Source organism: Tribolium madens, unplaced genomic scaffold, assembly GCF_015345945.1.
Source record: "Tribolium madens isolate multiple individuals breed KSU strain unplaced genomic scaffold, Tmad_KSU_1.1 Scaffold_11;HRSCAF=98;Tcas5.2_LG3b, whole genome shotgun sequence".
In the NCBI taxonomy this organism is placed as follows: domain Eukaryota; kingdom Metazoa; phylum Arthropoda; class Insecta; order Coleoptera; family Tenebrionidae; genus Tribolium; species Tribolium madens.
In genome coordinates, this window is record NW_025400975.1 from 2,379,366 (window position 1) to 2,397,226 (window position 17,861).

General features: G+C 30.9%; 1 protein-coding gene across 3 annotated transcripts in view; it reads right to left on the minus strand.

Moving 5' to 3' along the window:
* LOC123006929 overlaps positions 1-17,861 on the minus strand; it is a 49,586-nt gene that overhangs the window by 25,384 nt on the left and 6,341 nt on the right. The window contains exons 2-4 of one of the 3 annotated variants that reach the window (XM_044401886.1): positions 15,305-16,151; positions 11,188-11,510; positions 6,799-6,888 (exon numbers count right to left, since the gene is read on the minus strand). In XM_044401886.1, the coding sequence (XP_044257821.1) occupies positions 6,799-6,888; positions 11,188-11,510; positions 15,305-16,079 (1,188 nt within the window). In that variant the 5' untranslated portion in view covers positions 16,080-16,151. Of the gene's footprint in view, positions 1-6,798; positions 6,889-11,187; positions 11,511-15,304; positions 17,780-17,861 lie in introns of those variants that run through there. The other 2 variants (XM_044401877.1, XM_044401870.1) reach the window with 2 other exon arrangements.

The window sequence follows — 17,861 nt, forward strand, 5'->3', positions numbered from 1 at the left end:
AATTTAATATAGCCCAAAATATACTATGACATTTAGAAAAATTCTAAAATTGTTAGTTTATAAATACTACATTAGAAGACATTTTATTTAGTTTTTTAATTTTTTGAAAACGGGCCATAAATAAAAATTCTACAGCGCTTGGCGTTTTTTAAAAATCACCCTGAAAATAACTAATTTCAACAGATGGTTTGCATATTTTTGTGTAAAATTGTAACACCTAATTTTACAAACTGCATGGCTTGTTATAAATATGGAAAAATAAATAAGCTTTCAGCGCATATTCCGGATTCTGCTGTGCATATATCGCTCATAAAAATACATATTCAACTTTAGTGGCTTCGCTAGCAAATTACGTCATAAAAAGGAAAGGTTTAATGTTATTGCATTTTAATAAAACAGCGATAGAATTTAAAAACACTTCACCAATAAAATAAAACCGCATGTTATTTCAAGAAATTGCTTTGTATGTCGCTGCTGAATCCATTCAAGTGTAAACGGTACTTGTTGTTGACCGGGGAAAAACCGCATTTAACGTTTCATTGTTAGCAATCGTCGTTAAATTTTGTAAAATTACACAAGTATCAGCCTAATTAAACACAATTACATTAATTCTAAATCTACACGTGCATCGTGTAGCCATAAGCCAATAATAAAACAAGAATATTCAAATTGTATCCGTGCGTGCACTGGGGTGACCCTAACTTAGCTTAGCGTGCATGTTTTTAATCTAAAATATTAAGTACTAACCTCTTTAGAAAAATTTTACATGCCTTATGCATTTTGTAGAGTTATATATTTTGATGAGTTTTTGTTTGTGTGCTGTGTGAACACAAAATTAACAAAAAATCAAAATAAACGTAAAGATCACATCCCAATCGATAGAATTTTCATTAGAGATCGCGTGTGTGCCAACCAAATCAACAATCGGAAAATTCTTAAACAAATTGATGTGTAAATCTCCTCAAAAGTTTTCGCAATTTTTATTTCACTGTTTTCTTAATATTTTTAGTCTTGTCATAAGTATAACGCCAGTCTTTTTGCATGCGACCTAGTTTAGGTAAATTTTGGCAAATTTTGCCTGAAAAAATAATCAACACACTTCCATTAAAATTGAGGACAATCAATTTTTCACCAAGGTAAAACGATATATAATTTAGTAGTTATTAATTTTTCAGCTCCAAATAAAAAGTTTTACTCAATTTGTCACTTAATAAAAATGCAATAAAGCTATCAACCATTTTGAGAAGAGTTTGGTTAATTGAAGGTAAAATAATTTCACATCATTTAAAAACATGTAAATCATCAAGCAAAGTAAATAAAAACGCTAATAAACCTGTCATGCTTCCTTTGAGTAGAAACAGGATATTTTATATTTAAACTGAAAGACTTTTGAATTAGATTAAATGAGTTTGAAAATACATGAGTTGAATAGTAGCCAACGTTTTTTTTTACAGTATCAAATTTGAAATCAAACAGCTGAAAAGCTTTTTTCATAAAATTGTACTTGTTGAGGCAAAAGCATCTTTGCATGGAACTTAATTAGAACAAAATATAGGGTTGTATGAAACGTTCATAAAAATTTCAATGAGTTGTTTTTACAGTTTGATTCGTTATTTGTTATTCCAGAGCAATTTCATGTAGGAAAACTACATTTTACATTCGTGCAATAATGATGAACTAAAGTTTGCAATTTGTACCTTTAATAAATTTAACAGATATTAAAAAAACTATAAAAGTAATTATTTGTTTTAAATTTCGAATTAAACAATCATCATTGTTAGTTTCTTTAACAAAATTCTTACATTTTTATTGTTAAAACTGAGTTTGTAAATGGTTTGCTTCTAAATCACTAGAGTATCACTCTAAAACAGAAAAAAACTGAACAGAAAAGTGAAAAAGTAGGTTTCCCGAAAAATCATAATTTTTTTATTAGATATTTCAGGTACAATATAAATTTGTGTGGTTTAGTAGTGAAGCTATCAATTAATAAAATAAAATGGACGAAAAATCGTGGAAATAACAAAATAAATCTCAGTTTTTGCTTTGCTTAGACAGTTTAGTATTTTCAGTTCCATAAAATTTATAAGATTGCGCACAACTTGTTTGAAAGTAATTTAATTTTTTGTTGAAATCAAATTAAATTCCTTTCTGTCGACTTGGTTGGCACAATCACTTCGTCCGAAAGTTTATATCTGATGATTTCTGTGTTGTCGAGTTCGTCAGCTGGGGCTGGTGGTCAAACCCTCAGACTCGATAAACCGTTCAAACAGCTCCACCAGATAAAATCAGCAGGTAGTGATGTCCAAATTAAATTTCCGACAACACTTGATGAATTTGGCATCATCGACCATTTCGCGATACGATACCTTGCAAGGTGAACTCACCTGTGTTATATGTACGAAAGTGGGACTATGGAAACATCACTACACGCTTTTGGTGTGAAGTGGAATACATTCTCCATGGCATCTTCCAGGTTTACATTCCTGTAACGCAGCACCAGCCTCAATTTCACCCTAATTTTACTTCCCTTTCTCTCGATTTTATACAAAACCAAATCAAAAGTAACGAAATCACACACAAAATAACGCAAAACACCAAGTGTGAAAAAGTAAATAAGTAAGTGTTATTTTGCTGGTTGTTTTTGTTATTTAATAAACCACAGGCGCCGAGCCAGACAGAATAAGTGCATCGCAATTATTTCGGAAGCAACGGAATCGTCTAAACCTCATAACAAGATACTATAAAAAGACACATCGTATCCATCACCCTCATCAAAATTTAACGAAAGTAATGTACACTAGAACTAGATTTTAAGTGCACTAAAGTCTTTCCAGTCCACTTTTTACTGTCTCTCCTTGAAGAAGTAAGAGTTGTAATCTATGCTTCTGTAAACAAGTGGTAGGTAGACAAGAAATTACATTTTGAGCTTTCATGCAACTTATTTCATCTATTTAAACTAATGATCAGAAAATAAAAGCGCTACTAGCTGAAACAGTATTTTAATGCATTATAAACATGCCATGAAATTTATGAGACGAATCGGTTACATACCTACCAGAGTGTTTATATTTACACTGGAATTGTACTTGAAACTTTACATAATTTTAGAACCAATTTACCTAAAGCTAATGTAATTTTATTGCATTTCATGAATTTCTTACCTTTATCTGTTACAGAGTAAAATTTAAAATAACGCAAATATTAGCCACTAAATTAACGCAAAGCAAAAATACATTAAACAAGCTAGACCTAATTTAATTTAAACTTTAATTAATGGCATTTATTTAGAAAAATATTTTGTTTAACACTGTGCCTAAACATCTAAAAATATGCTGTTGTGTGATTTTTAATAAAATAGATAATATTTATTTATTATACAAGACGATAAAAAAGAATTTTATCTTTGAGAGTAATTTAGTGTCGAGGCTTCAGCCGAGACGCTAATTTGCTCGAAAAGATAATGAAAATTTTATCGTCGTGTACAATATAAAATTTTATTCAATCTTCACTAATTTTGTAGTCAATTTGGTGGATATTTATAAATGTCAAAGTAAAATTCAACAATGAAATCTAATGTCAAAGATCGTTAGGAAGTAACAACCGCAAATATACAACAATAGATGTATTTATTTATCATCTAGACGATAAAATTTCATTTTAACATGAAGAAAAGAGTAGATAAAATAATTTTAACATAGAGGATTGAATAATAGTTATTTATTATACAAGACGAAAAGAGATTGAAGTGAAACGGTAAGTTCACGAATGACGGTCACGAGTGGACTTATTTTACGAGTAGATAAACAATCTTTATCGTCGTGTATAATACTACATTTTTTCTATAGCAGGACTTGAAGTTTAAGAGAAAAATAAGATTTCAAAAAAAATTACAATTTTGGGTATTTCTCAATACGAAACATCAGATTATTTTTAACAGATTTAAAGCAAGTTTAAGCCTTGTTGAGTCTAATTCGAAGAATAAAATGTTGTATTCAACTCGTTTGATTGTAAATCGGACGCTTTATTCCACCTTTTGAATGATAGAATTTGTAAATTTAAATGAATAAAATAAGTTAAAACATTTTATTCACCCTTGCTGTTAAAATGTGTTATTTTATCTACCCTTGCGGTTAAAGTGCCACTTTATCTACTCAAAAGAGTTGATAAAGAAATAGTTTAGCATCTGCTATAGAAATCAAATGTAAATTACGTTTTCAAAAATGACAAATAATTAATACAATCCGTTAAGTTATTTCCAAGTGAGAGAACATGTAGCCCAAAAAAGTGTAGACAGAGTCTTAGAAATTATAAAAATAATGTTATTAGGCCGATATGGGTAATATAACAGCCGAGGATAAATTTATGATCAAGGACTATGAATTGCCGAATCCATAGCACACTTCCCTGTGTGAGAAGTTACTAAAAGCCTATTAAAAAAACGCAATTTTTTGACATTTGATTTCATAGCCTATAACACCAAAGGATGAAATTTTCATGTCATTTTCATGACATCCCTAATTTATATCCAAATTTTCTTCTAAATTTTTTTTTTTTTGGTATTGATTTTTTAACTCCAGGTAGTATAAATAACGTCCGTGACTGTTATACAAGAACTCATCATAAATCTGTAATTCTGTATTATTTGCAATGTAACAAAAAAAAAACAGTAAACATTTTCATTACACATCAGCCATCGACATATTTTTAGATATCAGCTTTGTGTGTTTACAGCTTTAAAATAGTAAATACTGATAACTGTTTATGCATATTTTTTGTAGGTATAGAAACAATTTTTTTTTAAATTTTTCTCCTTTTTTTAATTAGTGAACAAGTTCTCTAAAGACATCTAGTTTGTTAATAACAAAGCAATGTATAGAAAGTAAAAGCGGTATAACCCCCTTAAATTAAAGTCCTTTTTAGTAAATACAGTGGAACACGGTTATAACGAACACTTAAGGAACTTCATAATTTCTTTGTTATATCCGATCGTTTGTTTCGTTCTACGAGTAACGGTACGTCGTTTATATAAAGTAATTTTCAAGTTGATTAAATTCTAAAGTTTGGAATATATACATAAAATAAAATATTAATCTAATTTATTAAGAAAGATACATAATTAGATAGTATACCTAAAATAAAATGTAAACATTTAATTCAAATAATAATCTGTTATTTTTGTTTGTATTTGATTTCTTTGCAGAAAGCAATTTTTTTACAATTCTTTTTGTGCCTCATCTGTACCTATTATTATTTGAGGAATTTGAAAATGAGTTGACACAGTTTTGAGTAGTTCCAATAAACTCATTATTATTGTTCCCACTTGTATAGAGGAGCATAACTTTGCTAAGTTTTCATCAGCTTTTTCACGTAAAATTGGACCACTTATGGTAATATTTGAACGTCTTTGCAAGAAAAACCATTTGATCAAAGCACCGTCATCATCGTTACTTACTGGCTTTCGAATTTGTTTAAAATTTAATAAGTTTCTAATTTCCACCGTTTCCAAGTTTTTCCTATATGTCCATACAAATAGGATTTAGAAAGACTAAACTCGACTTACATCACGAGTTAAATTAGACCAGTTATTTTCCAACAATTCAATAGTTACGAGTATTACTTTCTGCGGCCATGAGGATAAGAAAATTAAAAAAAACAACAAAAGTTATAACAAAACAAATTTCTTACTATAAAATAAAACTTTAAAACGGGACATTCAATTCTGTTCGTTATAATCTGGGTTCGTTCTAACTGAGTTCTACTGTACAACAAAAAATCATTTTTTTTCAAAATATCAAATATCTACAAATATGTGAGTGCAAATTATACTCATGTTTGATTTGTTAATTTTAACCTACTTTTTTATTCTTATATCTGGCAGCTTCAGAGCTTTTCGTATATTATTTAAATCTTTCTACACGAGATGGAGAACGATACCAGCTGACACTGATATTCCATTACTTGTATCAATGCAACAGAAAACATCGAACAAAGTTCTTTTTAGAAAACTTTACATTTAAGTACGCTATGAACATATGAGTTCAATATTTACTATTTTATTTTATTTTGAAATAATTTAAGTCAAGGTTTATTAAAATTATTAAAAAAGTAATAATAGGATGCCTTATATTGTCTACCAGCGTGATCAGCGCCTATGATTAAAAATGAGTAACAGTGGATCAATTTTGTTGAACGACATGTTTCGTCGAAAAAATATAATTTGATTACATATGGTTACAAAAGTATGTCAACTGCTGTTAAATTTAGGAAACCTTTACCGCAATCTATAAAATTTAATTTCGGCAAAGGTTTAGCCAATCGATACTAAATTAGAATTTGTAATTTTGAGTCCAAGTGAATCGTTTATTTCCAGCTATTTTTGGACGTAACATAGAAAAATAACTTACAAAATCATTCAACAAAATGTCAACATTTTATCTAAGCTGTTTGTTTTTCTACATCAAGACTATCTACTCAGTCGACTGAAACAATAAAACATTCAGTGCGGGTTTTTTGCATGCAAGTGAAGTGTGTGACATGCAACTGGTTAAATGCTACAATGAAATGAAAGCAATAAATTTGCTCTTGCTCCTAGAATGCTTCACTCGAAGAAACTCTTTGTGCAATTATTGAATTCGTTGTTTTACAAACGCGTAAGTGAATACAAAATTCATTTTTACAAATTTTTCGTGGTTTCGCCGTATTTATTACGTTTGAGTTTACTTAAAGCATCATTGCTAAGCTTAAGCTGGATGAAATAAGCATTTTTAATGAAGTAGGTATTAGAGAGAGCAATACTACCTTCGAGGTGCAAAAGCAACATTCGAATTCGCTAGGAATTTCATCAACTTTCTCAATCCTCCTCAGGGGATCAGATTTTTTGCTGTCAGCCTACAAGATAGATTGAAACACAAAAGTAGCATAGCATAGAGCAGATATTGAAATTATTAACCCACACAAATATGTTGGTTTATATTGTACTATGTACATTATATGCATTTGAATTTCATTTGACCGAACATCACACTGATGGAAAACACTTGCATGTGGAACGTGCTATTCTGATAAGTTACCACAGCTATTAACATGATTAACATTTAGCGTTGATTATTTGGTGATAGCGTCTAAATAAATCATGGAAATTAACTATCAATCAATGATTACTTTATTCAAAATGTCGAAAACCTGACCTGCTAATGCAACTAAGTACCAATAAAAAAGTTGATCAAGATTGAGATTCCAATTTATGCTTTTTTGTGACATGTAACACATTTTAGGCGTTTTTAAACAATATGACATCAGTAAGTATTATTTCAAACAGTAACAGAACTTATCCGTTAGAAAATATTGTTATAAAATAGTTTTTATTAATTTTATTGAAGATAATCGTTTCAGACTTGACCAGACAATTTTTAATATGGTGAAAAATATTTGAATTTATAACTCAAATGTCTTTATGCATCAATTCTACAAATCTTCAACGACAACTTATCGGTTACCAACTGCAAATTGCTCTAACTCGTAGCAAATATTTCAGTTAATGATCATGGTGTTATTTTATGACAATTTTTTTATCTAGGTACCTGATAACTTAGATGACTGTGTAAATGACTGTGTATGCTCTATCAGAAAACTACATTTTCATTCAGCACTAAATGCAGTTATTGAATCAATATCTACCACCACAAGATAAATATTATAGCAAAATAGACAAACGTCTATTTCCAGCTTTTTCAGCTATTTCCAGGAATGTTCCAACTTAAATTTTCTTGCCCAATTTTGGAAAAAAAATATTCTTAAAATTATATATATATTTTTTAATAAAATCAACTTAAATGTCATATTTTTTATATAAATTTTTATTTACGAAAATAGCTTAAAAATACTTACGCTTTATTATTTTTCACATAACTATAATATCTGTGCTTGAAAATGCCATCAGCTCAGATGAAAAACATACACTGGCCCACACTAACATTCCCTTCAGACATAATGGAGTACACTTTATGTTTTTTAGAGTGCTAAATGCAAATTTATAATCCGTTTTAATTTTTATTAGAAAAATTTTGAGAAATTTGTACTTGAAGTTCTAAAAATAGTTTTTCTTGGCTGTTTCAATTATTTTTATAAGTACTTTTCATCCAGAATCAAGACCAAAATAGAACTTTATGGATTCTCTCTTGCAGAATCCAAATTTGAAACCCCTGATTTCTATTTTTGTGTAGTATTTTAAGAAACATAATTATGTAAGAAAAACTAAAGGCAACAAATTAAATGCACAGTAAAAATAATTTTTAATAATTTTTTAATTTTCAAATAAAATGTTTCTGGGCAAAACCGGAGTGTCGCAAAGCGTTCAAGTTTCTAGCTCTTGCTAAAATCATTCTTGCGCAGGGGCCCTTGCTAATACATTTACCACCCTTCAATTATAATAAATATTCAGTAATACAAAAGTAGGTTCCAATAATAAATAACATTCTTGCGCAGTGGCCATACATTGTCGTTATCTAACCAAAACTGAAAATTTCTTAAATTTTATGTTATTTTACTTATTTTGATTAAAGTTACTTAACGGTTAAACTTTAAACCCTCATAACTTCGAAATTTTTATAGATAATTTTTTTTAACATTTTTTTCATGTTCCTGGTATCTTACCTCATATGGCATTTTTCTCTGGGGCGCGAGTTCTGGCGCACCCTGTATAGAGAAATACATCTAGCTAGTACATATAAATGGTATTTTGGAAATGGGTCAACACCAAATGAAATGACCAAATAACTTTCAACACTGTATTATATTATAGACTTGAGTCATTCTTCCCAAAAAAATCGATTATATGTTTTCTCATTATACTCAYTCGATTAATAATTTAAGCGATGATGACATTTTGGCTATTCATTTCTTATATGGCTCTAAAASTGAAGCAAAATCTAATGATTCTATTTCATCATCAAAAGAAAATAATTACAACAACTATAAGAGTAATAACTCAAATTGATTTAATAAAACCAGAGATTTAKAGAGAATTAAACAACGATCTTCATTTTTAATAACAACAAACAGTAGGTGGTGAAATGTATGTATATTTTTTACGAAACATTGCTTTGGATGGTAGAAATAAATAAAAATATATTTACTGAAGATAAATTAATAAGGGAATGTCTTTCGTTCTTACACTTCAAACTTTTAAGAAGATATCACAATGGTATTTATCAGAGACCATCTAAAAGATATTGTGATTATTGAGAATAAAAAATTTGTTATTTTTTAACATAAAATCTGATTGGTATGATCGTCCCTTAGATGCTTTCAGGGTTCCAAAAAAAACCTTAAAAACTATATTTTATGATAATTTTTTCATTATCATATAGAACATGAAAAATTGTACGTTTCTTATCTTTGGTTTGTTGTTTCAAAGGCACATGACGCTTTGGTCATAACATTGTATTATAATTTAGTGTTAGAAGGATTACTAGGGATAAATTATGTTAATAACAAACTGATGTTTAGATAAGTAAAGTAATAGTAAATAAACACCGAACATGTATTACGAGCTTTTTTCCAAAAATCAAAAAAGTCTAAATTAAATTTTCTTCCAAAATTCCGATGTTGTGTGTCGGGTGTATTTTTTTCAGGATTTTTTAAAAATTATTTTCTGCTTCTCAAAAAATATTATTTTTACGAAATTTGGAAAGTTTATGTGTTTTTGTATGATAAACATTTTTTCCATGTTCCTGGTATCTTACCTTATATGGCATTTTTCTCTGGGGCGCGAGTTCCGGCGTACCCTGTATACGACCAATTCGGTATTTAAATACAAACCGGTTGCCTCATATTGCAACCACCGCTGGCTAAATGGATATGCAGGGTTCATTTCAAAAACATTTACATGAAAAACGTACTAGTTCCAATTAAAAAATATAAATTAAAAAAAATGTCCTCTTCAGGTAGTCACAATTTAATGTATAAAATATATTAAATTTTTATCACCCAACAAGAACCACGTTTAGGTATGAGAACGTTTTGCCAAAAATTAAAAAATAACACGTGAGTCAAAACTTAAGCCAACCCTGATTACAACGGCACGAGACGGGCACGAGTCATAACCGAAGCAGACTTCCAGACGCAACTAACCAGTTTAACAAGGTGTTTTTTTACCCTTTGCTGCCTCGAAAACAAAATTGGTCGTGAATTTTTACGACTGAAGACAAAAAAAGGGACTCAAAGCGATCGCCTGAGGCGAGTCTTATAAAAATTGAACCAAGCATACTAATCATTTTTTATTTTTTACTGTGCAAAAATTAATTAAATACTGATCAATGATCGTTTATCAATTTATACTGATCAAAATTGAATTATTTACTGATCGCTTTATTATTACTCAAAAGTAAAACCGATAAAAGCAACCACGTTTCAAAAATAAATAGGAAATAGCTACTTTTTTCTAAACATAAAACTGCCCATAAAAACACAAGAAAAGAGCATTTTCAGAACATCAAGTACGACTTTCTCAAATTTTGCATTATGCGCCTTAAAAAATATAAAATACACTTTTTTTCCTCTTTAAAAACAGTGTTTTTAAATAAAAATGTAATTCTTTAGACTACCGAGTTCTGTTACCATATAAAATAATCTAACTTACTTGAATAATAATAAGCAAAACTTTATTTCATAATATTAAACAAGCAAGTTCTGTTTCGATACAAAGTTGCCGTCAAATCCATGAACATTACATCACTTTTGCACCAAGAGTTTAAATTAATTTATAGTTTAGACACTTGTTATTGGTTACAGTAGTAGATTGATTAGTACATTGTTAAAAAACTGATTACTGAACCAGTTGTGATGTTTGTCAATGCATTAGATGAAACATGATTTAACATTAAAAAGAATTGGTGAAGCCAGTCCAATGATAAATTATGCACAGCATATCAGCAATGACTGCTAAAATGATGTAAATTGAGCCAAACCACATTAACCATCCTATAATACGCTTGTACAAACATGTGTTCTCTTTGCTTAAAATCTGGTAGCACATTAATACGATAGCTGAAGCGGTACAACAAAGCCTTTAGATTTTAAGCAATTTGAAATAGGTAAAACAGCCTTAATTATTTCCAAAGCGTCGACATGTTTTGTACGTCTCTTTCGGTTAGTCGACCATAATGAGAATGTTAAAGTGGGTCTTACCCCTGGCGAGATGTATCCCCGAGGAGTGCTTGCCAGAAGCTGCGTTTCGTCCTGAGCGAGCGGTGCTAAAGGTCCCGTCTGTTGCAGTTGTTGTTCTTCGGGAGGCGCGAGTTCGAGAAGCCGCCGCTGCGACAAGGGCGAGGCGGGCAGTGGCGGCCCTTCGCCGGTCGGAAGACAAGGAGTTGCGGAAGAATTACTGCGTCGATGTCTGTTTGGGAAATGATCGAAGTTGCGATAGCAGCCGGTTCCGGTTTGGGCCGGATTTCGTCCACTGGCCGATTCCCCTTCAGTGCTGTTGCCGTCGGCGTGAGACATATTGTGGCCTAGCGGTCAGGAAGAGGTCAGGAACAGTCCGGTGTGCAGTCGACAATGTTCAGCACAACTCAACACAAAACGATGAAAAGCAGTTAAGAACAATTTGAAGGATTCTTTTTAACCTACGGCCGATCGACAAGGTGCACTACATTCAATGCTTATGAAACTTAACACAAGCGTGAACATGCTTTATTGTTCCCGGGTCTCTATACGCTTAACACGTTTTATGAGTGTCTGCGATTGTCTTCGTTTCCACCAATCAGGGCGCACTTGTCACCTGGGGAAGAGGACATCGTCTTAACGCGGTGCAAAGCAAAGTGGTCCAGGAAGCTTAGAGACATTTACAAAGCACTAGGAGAAACTAAAAATGGTTTAAACCTCTTTTACGAATTGAAATAAATTAGAATCGTAACTTGTAACAATTCAGTTAAAGGTATTCTAGACGCCTTTAGAAATCCAGTCTTCAAATTATTCTTAAGCTTTTTATCATACATATTACAAATAGTGGATCATGTAACGTTAATCTTCAATCAGAAGAAGCAAAAAGTCCAGATTTACTTGGAAGAAAAAAATTTATATTTGATTTTACGCCAAAACTGCAAAGGAAAAACATTTTTTGCTTCACCTGAAACGAGCAAATCTGTACTTATTTTCATTATTCTGATTCAGTGAAACAGTTAATTTTTCTCTTGATTTTCGCCTTAGAATAATTTTTCTCTGCTTTTTAAGTCCTATTACATTGGCAGTTTTATTTATTTGACCACTATATGTATGTTATTTTGACAATTAATTTATAAATTAAATAATGATAGTTCATGTTAAAAATGACTGGTTTTTATCTTAAAGCTTTTTCAAATTTCAGATTTGCTCGTTTCAGGTAACGCAAAAAATGTTTTTCCTATGTAGTTTTGGCGTAAAATCAAAGATATTTTTTTTTTCCTTTTGTATAAACTCAATCCAGGGACATACTGTAGAAAAATATTAAAATGTTTTTAATGTTCTTAAACGATATAATTTTAAAACTGTATATAGGAAATTGATAGATGCTAATCTAGTCCATCGCTTAAAATTATTTTCAACTATACAGCGTGTCTCATAAATAAGTTACGATACAAACTTGTGTTTTTTTTTACATAAAACACCATGTGTTTCTTTGCGTTTTTGGTTGAAGATTTTTATGACAATGTTTTTAAACTAATCTTTTATTGGTCGATTTTGCCTAGTTTTGAAAATAAGATGGTTTTTTGACGAAAACATGCACTTTTTAAAAATTTATTACACAAAAACTAAGACATCAAGTAATATTTTTTTACTACCGTAACGAAGAAGGTACAAGCTTTAAGGTTGTAACATTTTTTTAGTGTCTTGCATTTGCAAAGATAATTAAAAAAATAATAATAAAATAAAAAATAATTACTATTGTTTCAGTAGCCATAAAGTGTACAGTTGCATAAGAGATGGAAGAAATATCACTTAATAATCATTTGTGTTAAACTTAATCCATTATTCTTTATTTTTATAATAAAATAATTCAAATTTCAGTATTTGTAACGACTTTTACAATCTCTGGATAATTCAACGGATAAGTGATCCGTGGTAGAATAACATATTTCAACAATGCTCAGATATTGATAAGCATTGTTGCTACAATTAAAATTGAATGTTAAATATTTTTTCATTTATTAATTCTAGACATTAAAAATTTATTTTTTTAGATAGACAATTTAGATGCAAAAATAAAAAATAGGGTGTTCCATTTAACTTTGTTAAGTTATTTAACTTTTAACAAACTTCTTAATTTATTGATCTTTGCAAATGCAAAACACAAAAAATTGCTACAGCTTTAAGTTCTGTACTTTCTTCTTTGCAAAAGTAAGAAAAAATTTGTTCTAGGTATCTTAGTTTTTGTGTAATAAATTTTTAAAAAGTGCATGTTTTCGTCAAAAAAACCGTCTTATTTCTAAAACTAAGCTAAATCGACTAATAAAAGTTTAGCGCAAAAACATTGTAATAAGAGTCTACATACAAAAATGCCAAAAAACATACGGTGTTTCATTTAAAAAAGTTTGTATCGTAACTTATTTTTGAGACATGCTGTATGGTTGAAAATAATTTTAGGTGTTGCACTAGATTAGTATCTATCGATGTTTTATATAATTTTTTTAAATTTTACCATTTAAAGCTCACTAATGGACTTTTTTAACTCGCTGAGACACCCTGTATGTATAAAACATAGCATTCTAAACAGTTGAAAGATAGAAGAAATTATAGTTAGTAATCCCAGCATTTATAGACCATTAGAGAAATTATATCTGGGAGCCATATTTGATAGTAGCCAAAAATCAAATCAAATTGCAAAAAATTATTTACATGGTGTAAAATTGCGCTGTCTTGATTTTTTAATTAAATTGTCAAAACAAATTAAATTAAGGTTTGCCTTCAACGATCGGTATTTAAAATTTGCGGCAAATTTCACTTCTTCTGTAGCTACGTCAGGAAAAATAATGTCTATTGCAGACTGGAAACAATTATTTCCTTATTTAAAACTAGATTTAGAACTTGTAAATGTTGGATGGCAAATGCTTTCGGAACAATCTTGTCTTAAAAAACTGTTTTTTTTTATTCCTAGTTTTTTAATATACTATTATTCTAGAGGTGTCTTGGAAGATTTCCGACAACATCCCAGAAAGTTTATGCGTCATTTTCTATACATCCTGAAAAATTTTAACTTATTATTACTATACAGAAAAATTCTTCTATAGCAAGTCCTTTTTATAGCGAAAATTTTTTTTAGCTGCATTTATCCTATATGGCGCAATGTTTAATTAGCAAACCTTGACTTAAAAAAATCATATCTTAAAAACTACCCGGTATATTCTTTTATAAATTTGGATTGTAACAAATAAAGAGATGCTCTACACGATGGTGATGATGAAAAAAAAAACTACTCGTAGGTTCTTTCTTAGACTATTTCGATTTACTTCGAACATCTTCCAACACTGTTCGAAGAAAAGTTCGCCAATATTAAATTTCAAATTGCATATCATTCCAAGAGGGAAGTCCATCCTTTTAGAATGATCTTTATTTGAAGGAAATCGGCCTAATAGTTATTGAGTAGTGATTTTTTGAAGTTAAAGTATTTTATTCATTTAAATTAGAAAAAAAAATATTTAGTTCAAAGTTTGTGGACTTTTTGAAAATTGATTTGTTTCACTGACACGAACCAAATCATATATGCATAATACGTCAAGGTGTCACGACATGCCCTTTTTTTGTCGCCCTCTGTTATTTATAACGAACCTTTTCTTTTCCTAAATCCGTAATAACAAAATTTTTTAAGTTGCGAATCGGATATAACAAAATAATATTCCCAAATAAAAGGAAAACAAAAGTCTTGCTTTAAGCCAGAAATTTTTGTGGGAAACGTGAATTCTCTGTTGAATTGATTTGCAAAATTCCACATAAACTTAAGCTCCCACTGTTTATTCTTGTAAATTTTAACCTATGACATTTAAAAAAGCAATTAATTAGCTCAAAGAAGTATACAAGGCGATTATAAAATAATTTTCAACTTGATGTAAAATCATTAAAATAATTTATAACCAGCTTGTATAGTTTGTTAGGGTGATTAATCGGGTGTTTTCATGATTTGAGTAATTATAAACACATTTTTAATTTATCCTTTCAACTTCTAAGGATCCTGGACCAAGACACGCAAAAGAAGTGAGTCTCAGGTGGCGAGTAACGCGATGTAAGCAATCTCAATGCGAATGATTTTGCGTGCAAAAAAGTGTGTACTCACCCGTGTCGACAATCACATCAATGAGATCCATGCTCTTGGCGAAGGCATCTCTCAAATTGATATGATGGAAGGACACGATGCTGCCCTCTCTCTTGGCGCGTTCAAGCGCCTCACGCCGCTTGAGTGCTTTCTCCCGCCTCATCTGGTTCTTGTAGAACTCGGCAAAGTTATTGACAATGATAGGAATGGGCAACGCGATTACCAAGACACCGCAAATACAACATACACTTCCTATAACTTTCCCCAGCGGTGTCGTAGGGTAAATGTCGCCGTAACCTACAGTCGTCATGGTGATACCGGCCCACCAAAAAGTCTCTGGTATGCTTATGAACTTAGTGCCCGGCTCCTCCTTCTCGGCGAAGTAAGCGAGACTGGAAAAGATGAGGACGCCCATGGCTAGGAACAACATGAGCAAGCCCAGCTCCTTGTAAGAGTTGCGCAACGTAAACCCCAAAGACTGGAGACCAGTCGAATGGCGCGCCAACTTGAGGATTCGCAAGATTCGCATAATACGGAAAACTTGGACGACTCGGCGCACGTCTTGGAACTGATCAGTGGCGTTTTTGTTGGTCTCCAGAAGAAAGAGGGAAACGAAATAAGGCAATATGGCGAGTAAGTCGATGATATTCAGGCCACCTTTGAAAAACTTCCACTTATTTGGCGAAGCGCTAAATCTCAGAATGTATTCTAACGAGAACCACGTGATGCAAACGGCCTCCACCATCGCCAATTGGGGATTATCCTGGAAGTTACCCTTCTCGTCGTTGACCTGCATGCTTGGAATGGTGTTGAGCGTTAGGGCGATAGTGGACAGCACAATAAACAAGATGGACACGATGGCAATCACCTGGAATACACCACGTCATTTACTTCCTCTCTTCTACCCTCTAGAATTTCGGTTAATTCCAGACTCGTCCGAATTTATCATCAACAACCATTCCTTTGTACGAATAAGAACATTATTAGACGCACAAGCCACACAGTTCACCAGTTTCAACAAAAGCATACCTCACAACACCGGACAACGAATTTACAACAATTCAAGAGATTGTAGACTGAGGTAAGCAGACGTGAATTTAAAGCAAGAGAAAATAAACATAATTAAGCGGGGGGCCGACAGCTTTGAAACAAAATTATGGGAAATTCAGTAATTTTAACAATCTAACGGAATTCCACAACCAGACCCAGCCCGAGAAGCGGTACTGCCAACATTATGCTTTTTCTCTAATTTTAGTGATGTCAACAAGGATTTTAGAACTTTTTAATCAATTTGAAATAAGTCTCAAACTTATGTAATGTTTCAGAGATTTTCCTGGAGATATTTTTTATTGTTTTGTACAATACATAATAAATAATAAAACTGGAAAGAAATGAAAAGAACCAATAAATGCTAACTAGAAGTAATTTAGCTTTTTACCGTAGATTAAAAGATTTTTCAATTAAATGTCTGTATAAAAAATTGACCAAAAAACAATGTGAAGTTGTAATTGTTAAATAATTTTATGTTTATTACTATTGCTTTCTATGACAACATTTTAAAGCTTCTGAGGATTAAAAAATGTCTAATGATGAGACTCATACCTAAATTACTCATATTTAGTCAGCTTGTAAACATTTAAACAATAATTAGTTTTTTAATTTTATTATTATTGTGTTACTGGAATATACAAGCTGTTCCGTTTTTATTGTTACAAATTTGAACAGGTAAAAGAATATTCAATTTTAAGACAAAAGTTTCCTATAACCATGTATCAAAAAATGTTTTGTAAAGGAGCTACACCCTCTAAAAGGGGTACGTTTTTAATGGGGTTGTATCGAAAAAACGTAAAAGAAAAAACTAGGGAATTTAAAATTTTGTTGTTTTGCTGAAAGTGGCAAGAAACTTCAGCAAAAATAGTCAGAGTTCTTTTAATCCTAAAAATATATCAAACAATATACCATGTTCAACTTAATTTGCAAGTTTTTTGGCCCATTTGGGTGAAGTTTTACTTGAAAAAGGCAAAACTAATTTTGGGTATTTTAGCAAAATTTTGGCTCTAAAACGTTTTTATTCGCTTGAAAATAAATGGAATTAATACAATTTTTTGCCTAATTAATTTTTGGGCATTTTGGGCATCAAAAACAATTGAGATTTTTACTCAAAAATAAGCAAAAAACATCATTTTGTATCTAATTAGGATATTTCTCAGCTTACTTGAGCAAAATGTCGCAAAGGAAAAGTGCATTTTTTTAAGTGAAAAAGACAAAAAGACTGTTATTTTCGACCAAGTTTGGTCATTTTTTGCCAAAATTTTGTAAAATCTTATAACTCAAAAACACGTTAAACGCTTTAAAAGGTGCACCAACTTGGTGGTTTTGTGCTTGTGAATAATTTTTTCGCGAAAAAGTAGGTATTTAGGTCACCAAAATAAATCCAGTAAAACAAAATAAATTAGAACGGTAATTTGAATCTAGTTTAGTGATTTTGTGGCATGTTTTAGCGAAATTTTGCGAAAAAAAAGTTTTTACCTGAAAAACATTCTTTTACTCTCGAAAATGTCAAAGTAGCATAATTTTC